This window comes from Protopterus annectens, chromosome 2.part1, assembly GCF_019279795.1.
Source record: "Protopterus annectens isolate FY-2018-M chromosome 2.part1, PAN1.0, whole genome shotgun sequence".
In the NCBI taxonomy this organism is placed as follows: domain Eukaryota; kingdom Metazoa; phylum Chordata; order Ceratodontiformes; family Protopteridae; genus Protopterus; species Protopterus annectens.
The window spans coordinates 691,043,255-691,067,740 of record NC_056729.1 but is presented as its reverse complement, the minus strand read 5'-3'; the positions used below and the strand labels follow the sequence as shown (position 1 = coordinate 691,067,740).

At 37.3% G+C, this 24,486-nt stretch overlaps 1 protein-coding gene across 3 annotated transcripts in view; it reads right to left on the bottom strand.

Moving 5' to 3' along the window:
• SCMH1 (Scm polycomb group protein homolog 1) overlaps nucleotides 1–24,486 on the bottom strand; it is a 1,495,203-nt gene that overhangs the window by 356,268 nt on the left and 1,114,449 nt on the right. For all 3 annotated transcript variants that reach the window (XM_044062427.1, XM_044062428.1, XM_044062429.1), the window contains 2 exons: nucleotides 18,834–19,034; nucleotides 17,936–18,109 (listed from right to left, as the gene is read on the bottom strand). In XM_044062427.1, coding sequence (XP_043918362.1) covers nucleotides 17,936–18,109; nucleotides 18,834–19,034 — 375 coding nt within the window. The remainder of the gene's footprint in view (nucleotides 1–17,935; nucleotides 18,110–18,833; nucleotides 19,035–24,486) is intronic.

Here is a 24,486-nt window from a genome sequence, read left to right as displayed (position 1 = left end):
TCCAGCATACATCCTCTGCCCATTGGATCCGATGATCGGGGATCCCAGAAAGAGGTGGACAGAGTGGAGAACTGGTTTTAGGGGCTGAGCCAGTTGATTCAGAGGGTTGCTGTAGATTCAGGGGTTGCCAGAGAGGCCTTGGCTCTTAACTCCACTGGATTTGACATATTTCATAACTTTTTGAAGGATTCTGAGCAAGTTTTTGGAGATTTGGGATGGTGTCTTTTCCTCTGCTCCGAGACAACTGAAGCTGGTTTTGAGGGGGTTTGAGCTCCAACTGGAATAATTCTTTCAGAATCAGCTTGTTTCTATGGTCAGAAAGAGTCCTAGGATTAAAAGTAGCGCAAACAGCGCATGGGGAATCCAGCTGGGCTGCTCCTAGACAGTACATGCACTTCTTGTATGCCATCAGAATTAGGAATCTTATGCCCACAAGAAGCAGGCTTCTTAAAACCTGTAGGTTTTTCTGACAAAGGCTTCTCTGATGTAAGCAGCAAGAACACAGTAAACCCTGGAAAGGAAAAAGGGTTTGAACAATACCAAGTTTAACCCAAAGTTTAAAAATATAAACTACAACAAATCTGACCTGAATGAGTAAACAGGAAAAAAACATGTAGAAATCAACAAGCTTTTTTAAATAAGAAGTAGAAAATAGAGTACCAGTCATGTACCCTGAATGGTATGAGAGAAAATAGGGAAATGGAAAAACAGGAAAGGCCTGATGCCTGCATACAGCTGAGGGAGGAAGAAAGATTGAGCTAAGTTTAAAAGTAGTTTTAAGAACAAAATACACAAGAATTACAGAGAAATGTTATCAAAAAGACACTGTTATGCTTGAGGAATTGGATCTTCTGTCTTCAACTATGGCGGCAAACAAGATCTAAGGAGTTGGGGGATGGAATGGAGCACTGTGGATAGAGGGAGGAGCTCGAGCTTTGGATCAAAGTCTTGCATATGCGGCGGAGTCTGATCCAATTATTGGATCTTGGACTCCTTTATGAGGAAGAATGAAAAGGACAACATCAGATCTTTACTTTATAGAACAAAACAGTGTAAAAAACTTCTCTGTGTGGAAGATTTTCAGTCCATATATCTCTAGTTGTTGTTGTTAATCACTGTATATTAATCAGATCAGACAATAGTAGTAGAAGTAGCGAACTTAAACTCGTCTTAAGTCAAAACAAAACAAAAAATAATAGAAAATATAAAATTGTACAGCATTACTAAGTATTTGAAAGTAATCCAAGCAAGGCAGGCAGTCTGTTTCCAGTCGAAAATCCTTTATTAAGTACACAAACAAGTGATCCAAGTAAAAAAAAAAAAAAAAGAGTAATAATTTCCTCACGAGCTTTCTAAATATATATATATATATATATATATATATATATATATACATACACGTTTTATCAGGCATGGGAGTGGTTTATTGTGCTGTAAAACAAAGTGTTATTGGTACACATGTTAAATTCACATCCCCTCCCCCATCAGTGTGACATTCGAGCTGGTCCTGCCCTACTTAGTAGCTGTCATAATAATATAACCCTTATGTACTTTAAATAAAATTTATAATGATGTAGTACCTCTTATTTAACCAGATTATTAAGTCTGTGATTTTATCCAAGACAATATACTACATGTCTGGAAATATATCAACCTTAGTTCATTTGGCAATCAAAAAATATATATAAATATATACATATACATTTCGCATGTAAAAACCAGTTTCTATTTTCATAACCTATTGTTAACAAAGATCACTTTCGTCCTAGACTTCTTCAGGTCTGTGTACAAGAACCCTAAAAAATATCTATAAAAATATATATAATTGTATAATTAGTTAGTATTGTTATTACACATCATTTTGAATAAAGTGGAAAAAAAAGCCAGAAAAAAATAAAAATAAGAAAAAATGTATGTATGGTGATGGATACAAAATATACACTTAAATTACAACTGATTTAAAATGGTATTTAAAACCAACTGGTAGAATAAAATAAAATACAATTAGTCATGTAAACAATGTGACAAGTTCAGCTTTAATTGCCAAATCAGTTCATGTTTCTCCAGAATATTCGGGATGTCTCCTTCAAGATCACCCATGTCTATGCGATCCAGGATCTGGAACTTAAACCTGTGTGTCTTTTATGAAGAGAAAGGTGTTTGGCTGCTGCATTATTTTTACATCCAGAGCAGATTTCTGACAGATGACATGAAATCCTACGCTTGAGTTTATTTACAGTCTTGCCCACATATAATGCATCACATTCATTGCCCTGTGCCCTATAAATTATTTTTGTAGTGTTGAAACAATATTACCATAGAGATCCAATAAGTGATCAAACACCAGTAGTAGTGTCTCTTCGAGTTTCGTTTTATGGCCAAACTTTTGGTAACAAAATTTCCCTTTCCACTAAACAGTATAACCACTTGTAGCAACAAAAGACTCTGCGACTGTAACCTGTGTAAGTCTTGTAGTTCCTTTAAACAGCATGCCAGTCCATGATATGTTAAAACTAGTTTATTGAAACATAGCGTATATAAAATAGTACGTTGAAATACAAATCCCAATCACGTTTCTTGCACACTCGCTCGCTGGATATACATAAATCCTAAATGCGTTAATATGTTGTTACATAAATTGCGAAACAAGATCCATATATAACCTCGTTGGTGTGCAGAATACGATATTGAATCAGTACACTAAATAAACTGTCACGAACAACTGAACAAATACGGGTTTAGCGCTTTCAACCCAAATCTTATGGGCTTCTTCAGAACACCACTGTTCAAGACAAACTAACATTTAAAACCTTTTTGGCGCCAAAACAGGCTCCATCTGTTTAAATATTTAAAGTGACAGTGCTCTATATATGACTATAATGTAATATTAATGTGTCTGACTTGATCCCTTGTTCTAAAAGTTCATAACTTCACAATAAAAATTGTATTAAAAATTACACATTGTATATCATACTAACCAATTAAATAGTTGAAAACAATAATTGATACTTGATTGTTATATACTAAAAAAATATAATACTTGTAACTTTATAAAATTGAATTAAATACAACTGATTATACGACATTACAATATGAAATATGATTCAAATCTGTGACTGATAGGTCCTGATGTTTATAATTAATAAATTAGTCGGTTGTTGTAACTTGCATCCCTACACTAAACTAACTATGCCTGATTTAAAAAAACATTTTATAATTAATTTGTATATTTATTAATAAGTTCCAAGTACAATCAATTCAAATTGATGATATGAACTATATTTTGACTATAAATTAATTATAATTACAATACAAAAAACAATAATTAATAATAAAAATAAACTATATATATATAAAATCATAATACTAAAATAAAAAGACTGAAATGGAAATACAATCCCCAAAACCTTACCAATGTTGTGCAATTCCTGTATACAATGTTGACCACATTCCTTGTCTAAGTAACAGCTCAATGTAATACTGGATGTGGTGACTAATAGACTGTGGCTTATAAATTTACTTATTAACTTCCAGAATAGCTTTCAATGAAATGCTATCATTGAGTCCTGGGGGGGTACTTGCATCTGTGTAAATTTGCCACCATGCTTCTCTATAATTTAGGTATTTTTTGTTGTCCCTACCCCTAGGATCATAACCAACTTGATCTAATAGGGCAAACTTAAAATGATGTTTGGGACCTGCAAGTGCTATATGCTTATATAATGCACTTTTCTGATCTTTCTTTCTAAAATTGTACATATGCTCATAAATACGTTTTTTTAAACATCTTTCCGTTTTCCCCACATAATAACAAAAACACTCTTGACAAACAGCAACATAGACGACCATCTTGGAATTACAGTTCCCTTTAATAGGTCTAATTCTAGATCTAATAATGTTATTAAGTTTAATTTCCTTTGTGTCTAGAATGAAGCTACATTGTCTACATGAACCACATTTTTTTGTGTTTTGGTCCCTACTATTTCCTTTTTGTCCATAGGATTTGATTCCTTTTTCCAATAATCTTTTGATGTTATTTCCCATTTTGAATACCATTGCTGGTTGGTCTCCTATTATTTTTCTTAATAATTCATCACTAGATATTAAATACCAGTACTGGCTAATGATTTGTGTAACCTCATCAACTCTAGGACTATACAACATAATTAATGTTTTTCCTTTGTCCCCGTTTGTGTTATCCTTTCCCAATGATTTTTCATTTCTCCCATTACCATAATTGATTTGGTTTCCTAAGCCTAACAAGGGTTTGTATTCATTGCCCCATAATCCTAATACATATGTATCAGTGTCTTTTAATAAATTTTCAGGATAATCTCTCTCTTGAAACATAGTGTGAATATATTTTATTTCATCTAATAAAGTTTGGTATTCAGATGTCATTCTCATAGCTCTTATACATTGACCCTTATAAATATTTTGCTTCATCTTATTGGGATGACAACTTCCATATGCCAAATAGTCATTGGAAAAGGTTTCCTTCCTATAAATTTTAGATTGTAATGTACCTTTGTGTAAATATACTAAGGTGTCTAAATATGCCATACCACTTTGGCTAAATGCATATGTAAATTTCAAAAATTCACTACTAGTGTTAAGATACTGAATAAACTCCAGTAATTTCTCTTCACTGGAGTTCCAAATAATATATATATCGTCAAGGAACCGTACATAATGAACTATATGTTCAAAGAAGGTGCTGGGAAATATAGTGGTTTCTTCCCAATCTAGCATAACCAGGTTGGTATAAATGGGAGCACAAGCTGCTCCCATGGCTACCCCCCTGGTTTGCCTGAAGTATTCCCCTTCATAGTATATAAAGTTGTAGTCTAAAATTAAATCTAACATTTCAATGAACAGACTAACTTCTTCCCATTTGATACCTGCATATTTTCTAATACTGTTTCCAAAAGCTTCTAGACCTGGAGTTTGAGGGATACATGAAAATAAGTCTATAACATCTATTGTTACATATTTGTATCCCTGATTCCATTTTTGAATTGGAAAATTCCACAGAAATTCCCACAAATCTTTAACAAGATGAGGGATGTGTTGGTATATATGTTTTAATTTGACATCAATATATTTACCTAATAGGTAAGTTTTGGACTGACTTCCTGAAATAATAGGTCTAAAAGGTGGATCTATAATATTTTTGTGTATTTTAGGAATACCTACCATGGTTGCCAGTCTAGGATTCTTAACCTTCAAATATCTATAAGTATCTTTGTCAATTCTACCAATAATTAAAAATTCTTCTATGTAACTATCAATTCTCTGGTAGGCAATGTTGATTTCATTCACTGATATAGATTCATAGTTACCTGAACCATGTAAGATGTTATGTACCTTGTTAATGTATTCTAAATTATCAAATAATACTATTCCTCCTCCTTTGTCTGGTTTCATTATCCTTAAATTATCGTTGTACTGCAAATATTTAAGTAAGTCCAATTCCTCATTAGTCAAATTAACTTGTGGATGTCTCTGTTCTTTATACAACTTTTAAATTTCTCTAGACACTATTTTTTCATAGATCTCTATGGTCGGATGACTCACTGGTATGAAAGTACTTGGAGTTTTAAGTGTCGTACTACATTTTGGTTCAATAACTTTAACTACCTTGTTGTCCCCACTGTTGAACATAATATCTAGGTTCATCTTCCTAGTAAATTTCTTTATTTCTACCAAACAATCTACTAAGTTAAATTGAGGGGTTGGGATGAATGTCATTCCTTTGGATAGAAGTGCAAAGTGCTCATAATTGATCTTAACATTAGCATAGTTATGTATATTAAAGCCATTATAAGTATGTGTAATTCCAGTAACACTGATGTCTGTCCTTTCTTGTATGGAGTTACTAATTCTCCTATTCCTCTCCTCTACCTTCTTGTGTTTTCCCAATACCCTCGTCTGTGTCTGTAACTCTGATAGTCCCTTTCTTGATTCTGATAAGGTGCTCCTTGCTGGATTTGATCTCTTGGAAAATGGGAATTGTTACTTCTACGTGGGCTATAATTTTCATAATTGTATACATTGTTTTTATTGCCGAAACAGATGGCAATAAAAACAATGTATACAATTATGAAAATTATAGCCCACGTAGAAGTAACAATTCCCATTTTCCAAGAGATCAGATCCAGCAAGGAGCACCTTATCAGAATCAAGAAAGGGACTATCAGAGTTACAGACACAGATGAGGGTATTGGGAAAACACAAGAAGGTAGAGGAGAGGAATAGGAGAATTAGTAAATCCATACAAAAAAGGACAGACATCACTGTTACTGGAATTACACATACTTATAATGGCTTTCATATACATAACTATGCTAATGTTAAGATCAATTATGAGCACTTTTCACTTCTATCCAAAGGAATGAAATTCATCCCAACCCCTCAATTTAACTTAGTAGATTGTTTGGTAGAAATAAAGAAATTTACTAGGAAGATGAACCTAGATATTATGTTCAACAGTGGGGACAACAAGGTAGTTAAAGTTATTGAACCAAAATGTAGTACTACACTTAAAACTCCAAGTACTTTCATACCAGTGAGTCATCCGACCATAGAGATCTACGAAAAAATAGTGTCTAGAGAAATTTACAAGTTGTATAAAGAACAGAGACATCCACAAGTTAATCTGACTAATGAGGAATTGGACTTGCTTAAATATTTGCAGTACAACGATAATTTAAGGATAATGAAACCAGACAAAGGAGGAGGAATAGTATTATTTGATAATTTAGAATACATTAACAAGGTACATAACATCTTATATGGTTCAGGTAACTATGAATCTATATCATTGAATGAAATCAACATTGCCTACCAGAGAATTGATAGTTACATAGAAGAATTTTTAATTGATGGTAGAATTGACAAAGATACTTATAGATATTTGAAGGTTAAGAATCCTAGACTGGCAACCATGGTAGGCATTCCTAAAATACACAAAAATATTATAGATCCACCTTTTAGACCTATTATTTCAGGAAGTTGTTTTTAAAACTGCATAATTATGCTGTAAACTGCTACACAGCTCTTGAATAGTTTTTGAGTCTCCTGAGTTTTTGTATGTTTCCTGACGAAACTGCTCTCTGTTTTACATGGTCTTTTATTTAGTTTAAATATCTATTTATAATGCCAGTTGCTCACTCGTTTGCAAGGCATACCTGTTGAGTTTTTGATATGTTTTATTCATTTAATTGAAAGCTATAGGACCTTGATATTGTATTACTGTTTGCTTTACTGACTGTCTTGTGATTTTTGCTTCTTCTTTTTGCCTACTACTTATTTAGGTATTAAGGTGTTGTTACTATTACATTGTTACTAACCCTTCTCATCTCTCCCTCTTATCTCCAGTTTTGTTTTGCCCTATATTTTCTCTTGGGACCTCGCAGGGGTGGACACATACATTTAGCAAAGGCCACCTACTCCATATATATTTTTATCTAAGAGACTTACTGCTCTGCTGCATCTTTTCCCTATTTTGGAACTTGGAAGAGTGTCTCCCAGAGGACACTGCGAAAGTATGTACATCTGTTGTCTCTTGGGCTTCTACCATTGTAACTCCTGCTTGTTAACATTGTAAGCTATCTCCCTGCCAGGACAGCTAGCAGCCTAAACACCTTCCATTCCCTCTCCCATCTTTATCTGAGTTCTTTCCCTGCTTCTCCATATTCCATCCTATCTAGTCCCCAGACCTTCCTAGTTGATCCAGTGCACTTCTGCATTTGGCCACTAGAGGGCGTCCCCCCCTACTTTACTTTGTTTTTTTTTCCTCACTCATTTCTTGCTTTTCTCTTCTATTAATTGCTTCCCTCACTTTCTCATCCATACTTTTGCCCACTTTACCTATTTAATTATAAAAACCTTACTTACCCAGCTACAACTTACTCTCCTGTATCCTATGCTCTACTGACTGACTCTCGATCCTCTCCTGGTTTCTTCCCGCTCTGTTCGCCCTTCGGGCTCACTCCGCTCCCCTAACCCTGCCCCCAAATCCCACCCGCCCCCAGTACCTCTACCTATATCCCTCCGGTTTCCACACCCACTTCCTCCCTACACCAATCAGCCCTCAACACCTTAGACACACCCCCAACAGCCTATTATCCAATCTGTAACCACCCCCTCAGCTAATACATACATTTCTTCTCATTCTAAACGCTCCTCCACTCAACTACCTCTCCATCCAGCTCCACACTTACTATTCCTTATCCTACTCAACCTTACAAAGCTTTTCTCCATCCCCCTGCACAATTAACTTACAACAAATATAAGACATCTATAACACTTAACACAAAGCAGCCTTATCAACATGCCTTTAAATCCTTCATCCATCTTTATCCTTCTTTTACTATCTCTTAAACTATCATATCTTTATTACCTCACCCAACCCCATACTTCATACCATACACAATGTTATCATACAACCAACCATTTGAACTCCCCTCTCTCACACTTGCACTCTCCTATCTCTCCCCATCTTTACCCAATAACACAGCTCCTCACCTTCTCATTCAAAGTTTTATCCTCTCAGAAAAACTCTTTCCCCATAGTAACCAAACACCCCATAATCATTACAACTGACCCAAATCATGGTTTTACTCTACTCAATCATCTTTTGAACCCAATCTTTCGCCTCATTTCCAGTCTTTTATCTGGTGATATCCATCCCAACCCTGGCCCCTCCTCCTTTTCCTCCTCACACAAGCCTATATACTTTACCTCTCTAAACTCCCAAAGCATAATGAATAAAGTCCCAACCCTCCATCCATGGCTTATGCATAATAAACCTGACATACTATCTATTTCAGAAACATGGTTAAAGCCCTCTATAAAAGACTCTGAAATTACTCCACCCAGCTATTCTATCATTAGAAAAGACAGGACCCAAAGGAAAGGCGGTGGTGTAGCTCTCCTATATTCCTCTTCCTTGCTAGTTACCCCCTACGACAAACCCACTCCTACATTTAACAACACTGAAGTACTCCTCACTCTCCTACAAGTTAATAAGCACAAACACATATGCCTAGCATCTATCTACATCCCCCCAGGGGACAATATTTCTACACTTGAAAATATCCTCTCTTGGCTCGCTGACAATATTAGCAATGAAACCATACTCTTAGGAGATGTAAATATTAACTGGGCCTCCATCCAGTCTCTAACTAATCCTCTTAACATCAACCTATATAACTTTTCCCAACTAATCAACACCATAACACACCCATCAAAAGACCCCTCCTGTGGCACCATCCTTGACTGGATTCTAGTATCACATCCCCACTATTTTTCAGATTGCGGTACTCTTCCTGACCCTCTTAGTGATCATATGCCTACTTTTACTCATCGACTCCCCTGTATCTCCTGCCGTACCCACAACTACATTACTACTCATAACGACAAAAGCTTCAACCCATCAATCTTTGTAGATTCCTTGAAAGCAATTAATTGGAACAATCTAAAGACACTTCCATTAGAAGAAGCAGTTGCTCACTTTAACTCCACATTCTTAAGAATACTTGATTCCCATGCCCCTCCAAGAACAAAAAGAATCAAAACAAATTCAGCCCCCTGGCTAACCAAAACCACACTATCAACCATGCACCTTAGAGACAAAGCCTGGGGACTCTATCTGAGAACTAAGACCCCAGAACATCATATTGCATTCAAAACCCTTCGAAATAAAGTAAAAAAGCTAATAACCTCAGATAGACAAAAATACTTCTTCATACTCCAAAATAATAATAAAACCAACCCTCAAAGATTCTGGAAGGGGATATCCACCCTTCTTAACCCCAGCAAACCGCACACCCCAACCCCAGACCCAAATAGCCCTGACTTAGATTTAGCTACGCAGTTTAACTCCTTTTTCATAGACTCCATTAGCAAACTGACCTCCTCCTTCACATGCCCCACCTCACTATCTAATACACCCCCTCCCTCTCCCACTAACAACCCTATCCCCAATTCCACCTCACACTGCCTATCTTCCACCTTATCCACTACTCTAACTGCCTCATCACTCGCACCCCCCTCAAATTCTCTCTCTCCACATTCCTCTCTATTCTCACTAAAACCTATACCCACTTCCACTATAAAGAAACTCCTTCAGAAACTGAAGCCTTGTACTAATGCCCCTGACAACATTCCCTCCTACTTCCTAAGTATAGCCACAGATGCTATTGCCTATCCCATCAGCATTTTAATCAACTGCTCTATTCATGAATGCACTGTGCCCCAACTGTGGAAGCAAGCATTTATCATCCCCCTACATAAAGGAGGCAACAATTGTAGCATCAACAACTTTCGTCCTATTGCTATCCTGTCCCCTATTTCTAAACTTCTGGAAAAGTGTGTCCGCCTTCAACTCTTGCCACATCTCTTAGACAACAACCTTATAACCCCTACACAGCACGGATTCAGGCCAAATCACAGCACTATGACAGCCCTCTTGTCCTTCCTTGAGACTGTTAACACAGCACGTGATTCCGGCCACATTGTCTCTACCCTACTACTTGACCTCTCCAAGGCCTTCGACACTATCTCACACAATCTGCTCTTAACCAAACTGTCAAAACTTAACCTCTCTCCCTCCTCCATAAATTGGTTCTCTAGCTATCTATCAAATAGATACCAAGCTGTAATATGGAAAAAGGCCACTTCCCCTTTCCTTAGTACCCCCACTGGAGTTCCTCAAGGATCTATTCTTGGTCCCCTCCTCTTTAATATATTTATAAACGATTTCCACAAATCAATTCCTTTTGCAAACATCATCCAATATGCAGATGATTCTACCATTATCTGCTCTGCCACCTCCTCCTCTCAGCTCCAAACACTTACCCAGGAAGCTTTTTCAATTACCGAACAGTGGATGAAAATAAATCACTTGGCACTCAATGCCTCCAAAACAAAACTTATGGTATTTACCCCCTCCAAATCCACTTCCTTCAATATAAATTCTTTCTCAATTACCAGCCAAAATAACTCACCCCTTGAACTAGTGTCTGAAACTAAGCTACTAGGTGTACAAATTGATAATCGGCTTAGCTACAACTCCTATCTACAACTAAATATTAAAAAAACTCATCAAAAACTAGGTATGCTCTACCGTCAGAATCAGTACCTTACAAGCTCCTCCAAAATCACACTCGCTTCCTCTTTTCTCATCCCCTCCCTTCTCTATGGGGCCCCACTACTGACCAATCTTCAGACCTCTCTAAAAAAACAGCTTTCCTCCTGCTATAATAAAATCGCCAAATTCGCAAATGGACACAGGTCCTCCACCCATCACTGTTCCTCTCTCCAAAACCTGAACTGGCTCGAACTACCTAATCATCTCACTTATATACAGCTGACTTTCACTCACAAGCTCATTCTTAGTCCTTCTCTTTGTCCCTCCCTGTCTTCTGCCTTCAAAATACACCTACCAAATAGAGTATTAAGGTCTAACAATCAAAACCTATTAGAAGTCCATAAACCATCTCATCCCCCAGGTAAACACTTACTATCCTTCAACTTTGCCCGCCTTTGGAACTCACTCCCACCATCCATTCGTACTACCTCAAACCGGTACACGTTCAAAAACTCTCTCCATACAAACCTGAGGTCCCAATGGGATTGTTCTTGCTCCCTCCCCTCATAAATTTATGATATCTCATCATCCTTTACACTTTTGATACTTATCTCTACCTAACAAAGCTTATGTTCCATCAGTATATCTACTCTGTAATGTTATTTGATGTCTACTTTGAATAACTCCTCTGAATGTATATCACATTACTGTTTCAGTTTACTTACCTCTCATTAATCCTCATCATACTGTATTGATTTGAATGCTTTTTGAATTGTGAGCTTATATGTTTTATGTTCTACTCTGTACAATCATTTTGTAATTTTTGTATGCACCTAATTTGTCTGTATTGGAGCTTTTCTCCCCAGGACTCCATTGAAAATGGGTTCTTTTGGCCCAATGGACTATCCTGGTAAACCAACTGCAAATAAATAAATCAATTAGGTAAATATATTGATGTCAAAGTAAAACATATATACCAAACACATCCCTCATCTTGTCAAAGATTCGTGGGAATTTCTGAGGAATTTTCCAATTCAAAAATGGAATCAGGGATACAAATTTGTAACAATAGATGTTATAGACTTATTTTCATGTATCCCTCAAACTCCAGGTCTAGAAGCTTTTGGAAACAGTATTAGAAAATATGCAGGTATCAAATGGGAAGAAGTTAGTCTGTTCATTGAAATGTTAGATTTAATTTTAGACTACAACTTTATACACTATGAAGGGGAATACTTCAGGCAAACCAGGGGGGTAGCCATGGGAGCAGCTTGTGCTCCCATTTATGCCAACCTGGTTATGCTAGATTGGGAAGAAACCACCATATTTCCCAGCACCTTCTTTGAACATATAGTTCATTATGTACGGTTCCTTGACGATATATATATTATTTGGAACTCCAGTGAAGAGAAATTACTGGAGTTTATTCAGTATCTTAACACTAGTAGTGAATTTTTGAAATTTACATATGCATTTAACCAAAGTGGTATGGCATATTTAGACACCTTAGTATATTTACACAAAGGTACATTACAATCTAAAATTTATAGGAAGGAAACCTTTTCCAATGACTATTTGGCATATGGAAGTTGTCATCCCAATAATATGAAGCAAAATATTTATAAGGGTCAATGTATAAGAGCTATGAGAATGACATCTGAATACCAAACTTTATTAGATGAAATAAAATATATTCACACTATGTTTCAAGAGAGAGATTATCCTGAAAAATTATTAAAATACACTGATACATATGTATTAGGATTATGGGGCAATGAATACAAACCCTTGTTAGGCTTAGGAAACCAAATCAATTATGGTAATGGGAGAAATGAAAAATCATTGGGAAAGGATAACACAAACGGGGACAAAGGAAAAGCATTAATTATGTTGTATAGTCCTAGAGTTGATGAGGTTACACAAATCATTAGACAGTACTGGTATTTAATATCTAGTGATGAATTATTAAGAAAAATAATAGATGATCAACCAGCAATGGTATTCAAAATGGGAAATAACATCAAAAGATTATTGGAAAAAGGAATCAAATCCTATGGACAAAAAGGAAATAGTAGGGACCAAAACACAAAAAAATGTGGTTCATGTAGACAATGTAGCTTCATTCTAGATACAAAGGAAATTAAACTTAATAACATTATTAGATCTAGAATTAGACCTATTAAAGGGAACTGTAATTCCAAGATGGTCGTCTATGTTGCTGTTTGTCAAGAGTGTTTTTGTTATTATGTGGGGAAAACGGAAAGATGTTTAAAAAACGTATTTATGAGCATATGTACAATATTAGAAAGAAAGATCAGAAAAGTGCATTATATAAGCATATAGCACTTGCAGGTCCCAATCATCATTTTAAGTTTGCCCTATTAGATCAAGTTGGTTAGATCCTAGGGTAGGGACAACAAAAATTACCTAAATTATAGAGAAGCATGGTGGGAAATTTACACAGATGCAAGTACCCCCCCAGGACTCAATGATAGCATTTCATTGAAAGCTATTCTGGAAGTTAATAAGTAAATTTATAAGCCACAGTCTATTGTCACCACATCCAGTATTACATTAAGCTGTTACTTAGACAAGGAATGTGGTCAACATTGTATACAGGAATTGCACAACATTGGTAAGGTTTTGGGGATTGTATTTCCATTTCAGCATTTTTATTTTAGTATTATGATTTTATATATATAGTTTATTTTTATTATTAATTACTGTTTTTTGTATTGTAATTATAATTAATTTATAGTCGAAATATAGTTCATATCATCAATTTGAATTGATTGTACTTGGAACTTATTAATAAATATACAAATTAATTATAAAATGTTTTTTAAAATCAGGCATAGTTAGTTTAGTGTAAGGATGTTAGTTACAACAACCGACTAATTTATTAATTATAAACATCAGGACCTATTAGTCACAGATTTGAATCATATTTCATATTGTAATGTCATATAATCAGTTGTATTTAATTAAATTTTATAAAGTTACAAGTATTATATTTTTTTAGTATATAACAATCAAGTATCAATTATTGTTTTCAACTATTTAATTGGTTAGTATGATATACAATGTGTAATTTTTAATACAATTTTTATTGTGAAGTTACTTAGGAATGAACTTTTAGAACAAGGGATCAAGTCCGACACATTAATATTACATTATAGTCATGTATAGAGCACTGTCACTTTAAATATTTAAACAGATGGAGCCTGCTTTGGTGCCAAAAAGGTTTTAAATGTTAGTTTGTCTTGAACAATAGTGTTCTGAAGAAGCCCATAAGATTTGGGTGAAAGCGCTAAACCCGTATTTGTTCAGTTGTTCGTGACAGTTTATTTAGTGTACTGATTCAATATCGTATTCTGCACACCAACAAGGTTATATATGGATCTTGTTTCACAATTTATGTAACAACATATTAACGCATTTAGGATTTATGTATATCCAGCGAGTGAGTGTGCAAGAAACGTGATTGGGATTTGTATTTCAACGTACTATTTTATATACGCTATGTTTCAATAAACTAGTTTTAACATATCATGGACTGGCATGCTGTTTAAAGGAACTACAAGACTTACACAGGTTACAGTCGCAGAGTCTTTTGTTGCTACAAGTGGTTATACTGTTTAGCGGAAAGGGAAATTTTGTTACCAAAAGTTTGGCCATACAACGAAACTCGAAGAGACACTACTAAGGGTGTTTGAGTACTTATTGGATCTCTATGGTAATATTGTTTTATTGTTATTTGTTGGAGAATATTATCCAGTTGTATTTTTGTAGTGTTACAGTTACCCCCTTGCACTGGTTTTAATGATTTTCTTTAAATAAGGGCAATAAAAACTATCACCTTGCTGTATAAATATACAAAATGTACAATTAGTTTCACGTTTTTTAGTGCTTTTCTCATATGGTCTAGGTTTAAATTCAACAAAACTTCTAATGTTCCTGGCCTTCCTATAAACAAATGATGGGGCTTAATCCTCAGATGTTAATCAGAAAAGGGTTTCCTGTGACAATGTCCCAGTTTTCTTCAATAACATTTTTGATACTGTGATAATCCAAAGTGTATGTCAGGATGCAGCTATTTTTTGCATTTGTTATTCTCTGTGGAATTACTTAACATTCTTCTACTGGGGAGAATGAGTGAAGGTGCTTCAGCCCTTTTCAGTTCTATAATGGGTTCCAGGATGTTTTTTTAACATCTGACTTTCATAGCCTTTCACTAGTAAATCATTCTCTAAGTTGTTCAGGTTTCTCAAAAATGGTTCCATCTCTGTGGTAATTCTAGCTAATCTATAGCCTTGGGACATCTGTCACATCTTGCACATCTGTCAGAAATCCGCTCTGTTTGTAAAAATAATGCACTAGCCGAACACCTTTCTCTTCATAAAAGACACACAGGTTTTAAGTTCCAGATCCTGGATCGTATAGACATGGGTGATCTTGAAGGAGACATCCTGAATATTCTGGAGAAACATGAACTCATGTAGCAATTAAAGCTGAACTCTTTTAGGAAGCCTGGACTAAACTACTACTGTTCAATTAAAAGTGCACTGAAACTTAGAAAATTGTCACACTGTTTACATGACTAATTGTATTTTATTTTATTTTATTTTATTTTATTCTACCAGTTGGTTTTAAATACCATTTTAAATCAGTTGCAATTTAAGTGTATATTTTGGGGTCAGCAGAGGGAGACTTGTAAGGAAATTTAGTCATCAGGCACCTTATAAATCCTATCAGGCTTCTTAGGAGCAGCGGGTTATGAATCAAGAGCCTGGGAAGCTGCAGAAAAAGTGTCCAAAAGGCAACAAGAACAGGAGTAACAGCAGAGGGCTTGGGAGACTACATTTGAAGGAGTTCATAATACCTCTTCTGAACATCACAAACGTTGGTACAGTCCCACTTAAAACCCCCATCGTATGGGAAATAGTATCCCCAAAGGAAATCTCCTGAAATAATCTGAACTAATACAATACTCTTCCTCTAAACCATAATCCAAGGGAGAGGGAATCTGGGAGTAACAGGGCAAAGACTCTTATCAGAATCTACTTCTTCACCAGTAGAAACCTTCTCCCTAGGCCTGTTAAGGGGAGTCGAAGACCAAGGAGGGACAGGAACAAAGACTCCCTGAGGGGGCTTTAAAGCGATAAGAACATAGAATAAACTCAGTTTGAAATCCTGCCATTCACACTAAGGATCCTTAGTAACAGGGGAAATATGCTTAGTTTTCTGTTTCTTTTTCAAAGGGACGTCAGGCCTAAACATCTTAGGTGGTTCAGACAACTGCTGATACTCAATCAGTGTAGTGAGAATCTCCGCTCTAACAAGAATCAGTGGAACACCCCTAGGCCCTTTAGATATAATCAGCCCTGTTCCCCCTGAACATCCAAAATGGATGTCTCTGGAGCCTCTGAGGGTGTTTGAGAAGCCGGGTTCATGCCGCCCTCCGAAGTGGTTGTGGCAGAGGAATCTGACTGAAGAACCAGGTGATCCTCCGGGCATTCACCAGCCTCAAAACAGATGCCCGAGGGAGGTGGTACAGCAGAAGAATTTGACCGAACTTTCCTGGCCCTCCTCCTTTCCAGAGTGCTGACCCTTATGCTGAGATGATTCTGTCATCATAACCTGATCCAACAATTTAAGATGTTAGTTCTCTAGGCAAATAGCTGAAGAGGAGAGATGACTACACAGAGTTTTAGGGACAAACAGGACAAGAAATATGGTCGTGAGAAGCACCTAAGCAAAACAAACACTGCTCATGACAGTCCTTATTGGGAATCTGTCTCCCACACTGGCATTTCTCTTTTCTGGATGACATGTAATTCAACAACACAAAAAAAGAGAGAGCTAAAGAAAAATCCCAATGGCACACTTATCTGGAAATGGCTTGGTAACCAACAGACGAAAGAGGTTCAGACAGACATTCAAAGGGACTGGCGGCAAAGAAGTTCTGAGGACTGGACGTCCATACGTTACCTTTATGCCCTACGCCGTGAGTGGGGAGCAAACGTGTGACATATGACGTCCCTATAACAACCTAAGGCTTTGGTATACTGGCCAGATGTTGAGCTGCCCTTGGCAGGGGATCCCTTTAGTGATGAACACTGCAACAGTGATACAGAAGGACATCTACAAAAAACATAAGTATGTGAAAGTGCAAACACAGAATATTTGCAATTAAGCTTCTTGAAAAGGATTAAACCATAAGCCAGTCACAAACCTACGAAGGTCCATCTCAATACAACAAGAAGCAGTATAAGACTACTACTTTTGTGCATCTGAGAGGAGAAACACATCAGAACTATTCCCTTACAGGTTAAAGGGGCAGGCTCTGTTTCATCTCTGAACATGACCAACAGCTATGGGTTAATTTCCTCACACACAAAGCATCAGATTTCCTATTGCTCTGTAATGTTTCTTCATGCACCTCCACCCTGAGAAACTTTGTAGATAATGTGAAATGCTGCATATGTGCACAATACTATTTTTTGTTGCATCAGTTGCTCTGACTGGATAACTTACCCATGCTACTAACTTAGTGGCAAACTCTTATTAAAAAAAACAGCTTTTTCTACAAGTAGCTAATATAAACTGGCAAACATTCTTCTTGCTTTGGGAACAAGATGCAGTTACTGCAGTATAACAATGTATGGTGGTCAGACACACAGAGTTAAACGCAAAGTAACAGTAGAGAACTTCCAGTGGTGATGAAGTTTTAAGAAAGCCTTTCCAAAGCAGGCAGTTATCAGGTCACAAGAGAGAATTCATGAGGCACAGCTGGGCCATATGCCCAACTGAAGAGTTGAAGGTTCTAGCAAATCTTACCTTGCAAGTAGCGGTCACTCTTATAGTCATGTAGGCTATGCTGTGTGAAAGGCTGACTTCCAAAAAGGATATCACTTCGGAGGCTGTGGCAAAACTTTTCTAAGAAGCGCAGTACATAAGTAATGCTGTTCACTGCTGGCAAGTTTAGCATATGCTGTTCACGATCAAACACAGCTGTTCAGAACAGACACAGAGAAAAGAAAATTAAATTTCATGCATGCGATTGCACTGTTCCTGTAATAAATGTTTCTCATTGCATACATAAATAGCTGAACACAGTTTCTGGAGTTTGTGATTTTAACACACTAGGCTTGCAGCACTTCTCATTAATACTTCTACTATTACACTGCAAGGAAACATTTCATTAAGCATTTTTACCAAAAATTAGTAAATCAATGATCACTGCTCATACTGAATACAACAAAAAGGATTATGTACAGGACATTACTACATGCAAGTTTTATAAAGCCATAACAATTTCGGACGTAACCCTCATGATGTGGTTAAAAACATCTTGACTGAGTATGGAAGACATTTTTCACTTACAGTATTCCAGTACAACTGATTTTTTTTTAAAAAAGAACAGAAACACTTGACTGCCTATCACTTAGAAGTTAACACTTCATATAAAAAAAACAAAAAAAAAACAAAAAAAAAAACTAGGGACTGACAATAGTATTTTGCCAAATCAAAATACTGCTCATCTAAGCTAATTTAGTATTGCTCTTCTTTATCCATTGCCAGAGCAGCTGTGACTTCCAATAAATAGCTTGTAATCATTTTTCATAATCAAATTATGGAATACTTTCCACATAAACTAATTTCTTGCTTTTATTTACAACACGTGTGTACCAAAGCAAGAAGAGCTAGCCACAAAATCAGATATTCTACTACATACCTGATACAACTCCCTCACCATGGCCTTGCTTGAGGAAGGAAAATACTGTTTTTTGATTGTATGCGCAATCAATGCACGCTTGCACTGCCTGCTGAAGAACAACAGATGCTCGAGCAGGCCCAAAATGGTCTGGGAGCTGATGTACCTTCTTTCTGTCAAGGTGTGGTCCCAGGTTCCCATTCTTGTTCATATAAATACAAACTGTGGAAGGACAGAAAAGCAGAAATTATCAGCCTACAATTTCTGTTTTTTTGACAGTTTTATACTATGTTGTACTGACTAAAGTATTTACTTTCCCACATGTGACGCATGCAGTGCTCATCTTAAAGACCCATTTACCAAAACAACAAGAGTAAGATGCAACTACTGGTACCAGATGGCTCAAAAATGGTGGAATTTTAGAAAGTGTAGTGACAAAAGCTTTGCCTAAAGGATCAGGAGAACCAGCAGATGAACAAGTTGTATTAATTTCTTCATCTGAGTGTAACACCCCTTATGTATTCTTCTCAGCACAGTCTGATTACTGTAATAGAAAGTACACATAAGTAAACTTAATTACTTGACATAAGAGATCCAGTTATCTAACATACAGATTCTACCACAGAAAATGTGGCAGCTGAAGTGGGACTGCCTACGAAATTTTGGTAGGAAAATTCTGTTTTGAGTTCAGATTTGCGCAGTGAATGGAAATTTATGTCTGATTAGCAGCACTGTTTAAACAAATTTTCAAATAGCAGACATTATAATCACAACTCTTTTTACCTTGGATCAAGCAGTGTCAGACTTTTTGGAAAGCAATGGCACACAAGTGCTTTGACAGTTGATTAACCCTAAGGGGAAAAAAAACAGTACCCTTTTTCAATATAGTGGTAAACAGATGCTACTAAAAAGCATTTATAAAGTATGTTTGCAGCATGGACAATGCACTGACTATGACTGAGCAGACCTGGGACAGACTCCTGACATGAGCTATATAGAAACTAGCAAGGGAAAGTGGGAGTGAGCACAAGCTTACCAAATCCTCGCAAAGGGAGGTAAGCATAGTCCGCTAAACTACTGAAATGTGGTAGAAACTGGGTAGATAGCAAGCAGTAAAAAGGGCCAAGGATGAGTGCTCACCAAGCTCTGCACCCAGTGTTACGTGTATGCAAAGAGGTGCACATTGGTCAACGCATTGGACACTGGAAGTACTGCTCACACAGGCAGTCACATGGATAATTGAAGAGAGGGTTAAAGCAGAAACCTTTAACAGTTAACTGGATGAAGGTACTCCTAAAAAAGGTGAACAAAGACAGGCAACCTGGTGAAAAACAAGCAGGAAAAGTCAGTCTGCTTTACAGTGAACCTTAATTAGTCATGTATACAATTTAGACTATACGTCCTGATTTCACACCCTGGCACTGAACTAGCTGTTTAAAACCGATAGTTCCACTAACTACACTACTTTCTTTCAAGGTTAAGCTGTTAAAAATAAACAAATAAATGCATAAACTAAACAAAACAACAAAGAACAGTGCTCTACTGTGGAATTTTAAAGGGCAAATCATTACCATGTAAAGTCAACTCTGAACTATATTACTACTAAACCTGTACCAGTGGTGTAGATGAATGCAGCCCTGACTATGGTCCAGGTTAACTCTAATTTGAGTGTCAGCTCAGGGGCTGACAGCTCTGCAGGGTTGGATGGGTATGCTCACTCCTGTGGAAAAGTCATTGGGCTTTGATACAGTTATGCCCACTGCTCCATTACATGACTTGTCCTCAGCTGGTGGGCAAATGCAAGTCATGAGTAGGAGACAGATCCTACGATGGTGTGGAGGAGTTTATGCATGTGTGTGTGTGTGTGTGTGTGTGTGTGTGCAGACAGACACACACACACACATATAGTTGGCCCATGACATAGGGGTGTAGCTGGTCCTTGCAATAACAAAAGTGCCCACATCACCACCAGGGGTGGTGATTAGGTTAATACGTACGTACATACATACAAACTCACACGCTTCTGAAATTTTACCAAGAGTACTAATGCTTCTAAGGCTGCTTGGATAATCACACTCACCAGCAGATGGCTCTTGCCTTATGACAGCTGGCAGGACACCCCCCACCCCTAGGGAATAAATTCAAATTCAACTGGACAGGGCTTGATAACTGGCAAGCAAAAGGGAAAATGATACAAGAAAAAAAAATACGTTATTGCTGTGTTAAATGGAATAGCAAAGTCAACAAGCAAACACTGCTAAAAGTAAAACAAATTAAGATGGGATTGGGGTGATGGTACTTAGGTTAGAGGTATGGAGATTGCAGAGCTGCAGCAAAGCTTACAAAACTGTAGACAGAAGCAAGAGTTTGCAGGATGCAGAACTTGTTTAATGAGGAAATCAAGAGACCTTTAGGAATAATAAGGATAAAGAGATTAGTACATTAAAAGTATTGGAACTTGAAGGAATACAGAACACTAACTGGGCTAACCACCAGAGGTGTAGCAGAGGACTGTGCTGGGTGAGGACTGTCTTAACTTGCATGAGGATGTACAGAAAAAATGGGCACTACAGAAAAAAGCAGAATTTAAAAATAAACTAGAAGGATGTTGCAAAGGTAGGTGCCACTACTATGATGCAAATGATCCAAATTCAAACAAACTCTGAGAACCAGAGGCAGTGGTCAAGGATATGAAATAAAGCAGTTAGAGAAGAGTTATCCCGTATCAAGGAGACAATGTGGGGATTACTGCAGTTCATCTACCATGTGGTGGAAACTAATAGCTCAAAAAAGGGGAGAGTAACAAAGTAGGAAGCTGCCCTGTTTCAGAAAGAACACACAAACACGTCATGTATCACACACTGAGAAACAAGAGAACCCTTAGGTATAAGCAAATAATCAGCCACAGTATGATGGGTCAACCTCCACACCAACACTATGAACTTAAGAGAACACAAAAACAGAAGGTAACAGAAAAACAAGGCATATAATATGCACTGGAATGGGAGAGCCAAACATTAGTAGCAATACCACAGAGTCTAGGAAAAATCCAGACAGATAGGGAAGGGAGTTAAAACAATGGTGGAAGGAGGGCTGCAAAGGGTGAATAAAGTACTGCTTAAAACAGGTGTCATAGTTTCCAAGATGAAAGTGAGAAAAGGGAAAAGATCCAAGACGTGGGAAGGGAAGAACATAGTGCAAGGATGTAAAATAACGAGAATAAAAGAGGAATGATGACCATTTCACCAGCTTGCTTGGAGTTAAATATGTGATGACAAGCAGTACAGCAGTTATTATTGAAGAAGCTCAAGTAATTTCTACAAATATTCTTCATACCAGGAAGAAATTCAAGACCTGTCTGCATTCATATCATGATTATACCCTTTAGACCCAGGCAGTCAAAATTTGCTTGATCAGTATTTCACTATGGATCTGGACTACACTTGGACATTTTGTCTTTCAATCGACATCAATATCACACCCCCAAAGAACAGACTCAGAGATGAGAGATCTAGGTACAAAGATAGATAGTAGATGGCCACGTATCCACAGTGGTGAAGAATTCTCTCTATGTGGTACAACTTACACGTAAAGGTATGGCATCCAGATCCAAAGAAATTATAGTCCCTCTGTACTCAGCCTTCATTTGACCAAAAATTGGGTACAAAGCGCCATTTGGCATGTACTTGAACAGGCACTTATAGCAGTTGGAGCGACCTCAGAGGTTCCTCACAAAGAAAATACAGGGTGTAAACAACATGACCTATGTAGAGAGACAAAGCCCTATCCTTTTACTCTGTTGCCTACTGGCTATTAAGGGGTGAACTATGCTTGACCTACAAGGCATGGAGCTGTTGCACATCTGCAAGTCAAACAGCATGAGGGTCACCCAATCAAGGGATCTAAACTTAGTCAGCGACTCAAACAAAACATTCTGGAAAGGCAGATATGTGTCTCAGAGATTGCCCCTTCTCTGGAACAGGCTTCTTATTCACTTTAACAGAGCCCTTTCCTGACCCTTTTCAAAAGCAGTTTGGATCAATGGATGGGGAAACACAAATTCACATCTAGGGTAGTGCCTATGTCCCTTACGGAGAGGGGTAATTTGAAAGATACTCAAGGGATAGGCACAAAACCGTGTCATCCTCTTGCCCCTAGGGGCCATATATTGGGTAAAATTGGATTACATTGACAAGGCTTGTAAGGGCTCCAAAACCATTAGCATAGTAATTTCCAATGAACTTATGAATGATAGAACCTCAGCAAATTCAGAGGGGCTTAAGTAGGGGCTGCAGGAAGTGAAGCATGATGAGTTAGTAAACTAATTCGGCTACTACTACTTCAACTTTATGAAAGCTCTTTAAATATTAAGCACCATTACAAAATTAGAAAATTATAAAGTAAATTATTTTTTTTCCCCAAATTTTTGTCACCACCACGTGCTGATCATCAGAGCCTTCTCTCAGCCAATTAGTTCACATGTTCCCTGTTGGGAGACAGGCAACACACTGGGGTCTTCATCTAGCAGCTATTAGTGGTGGTTCAAACATTCTCTCAGGAGCTGGGGAAGGAATGTACAATGGACTGCCCACAGATGATGTCCGCACTTCTGAAATGGGCATTGATACTAAGCAGCCAACCCCCCCCCCCCCCCACAGCAACAGTAATGGTCTCTCTGGTCTCCACCACATAGACTGCACCATCCTGTGTGCCTCCAAGTGCACACAAGCCCCACTGTCCCTTGTAAGATGTAAGAGGGCCACGCCCATTCATTCTTCCCACTCACTGCCTGTCTCCTCCTAGTGCCAGGCTAGGGGCTCCATCTCTCCCTCTCTGCACTACAGAGCCAGGACAGAATATAAACTTAAAACAAATAAAATAAAAAGAAGCTAGAACAAATATAGAGAACAAAAAAAGCCAGAATAGGTGAAAGAAATGTTATGCCATACTGTAATGATAGATCTTTTAGAAGCTGGCCACTCTCAGTAACTTGTAGGACTCAGTACCACAGGGACCAGGACCAGTCGGTGCCTGAAACTTTCTATCAGCAGTCCTGTGGTGGCAGAGCACAAAGCAGAGACAACATAGACAAACTGGATAAGACAGAACAATAAACTTTTTCATCCTAAAAGAGAGCCAATCTGTGCATGGTCAGACACATCAACATCACTATTTTAATACAACGCAAAATCTCAGAAAGAGCCAGTGTAAACTTTGGACAATGGAGGTGATATTCTACTAGTAGTAATGAACTGTACCAGTAAGTAAAGCACTGAGCAGCAGTTTTCCATTAGCAGCAGATGATCTATTTTGCTATCAAGAAGCTCACAGAATAAGGGCATTACAATAGTCAAAGTGAGACAATAATAAGACATACACAACAAGAGCTCTTCGGGAAGTATCAGGTGCTTGACTCTGGAGAATCATCTTACTTCTCAAGGATAATACAATGATCACACAATGTACAAACAAACTCTTTTGTTACCAATACGCACGTAGCAGAGGACAGTAATCCCTCAAAGTAACACATGCACCCATGGCTTCTGCTTCGAAAGCATTAAATATCAACCAATTACAACACAACTAGCAATGAATATTTTTGAACACTCTGAGAAGATACACACTCACCATATGAGCTTAACAAAGACTGAGAGAAATAATGGACTGTCATCAG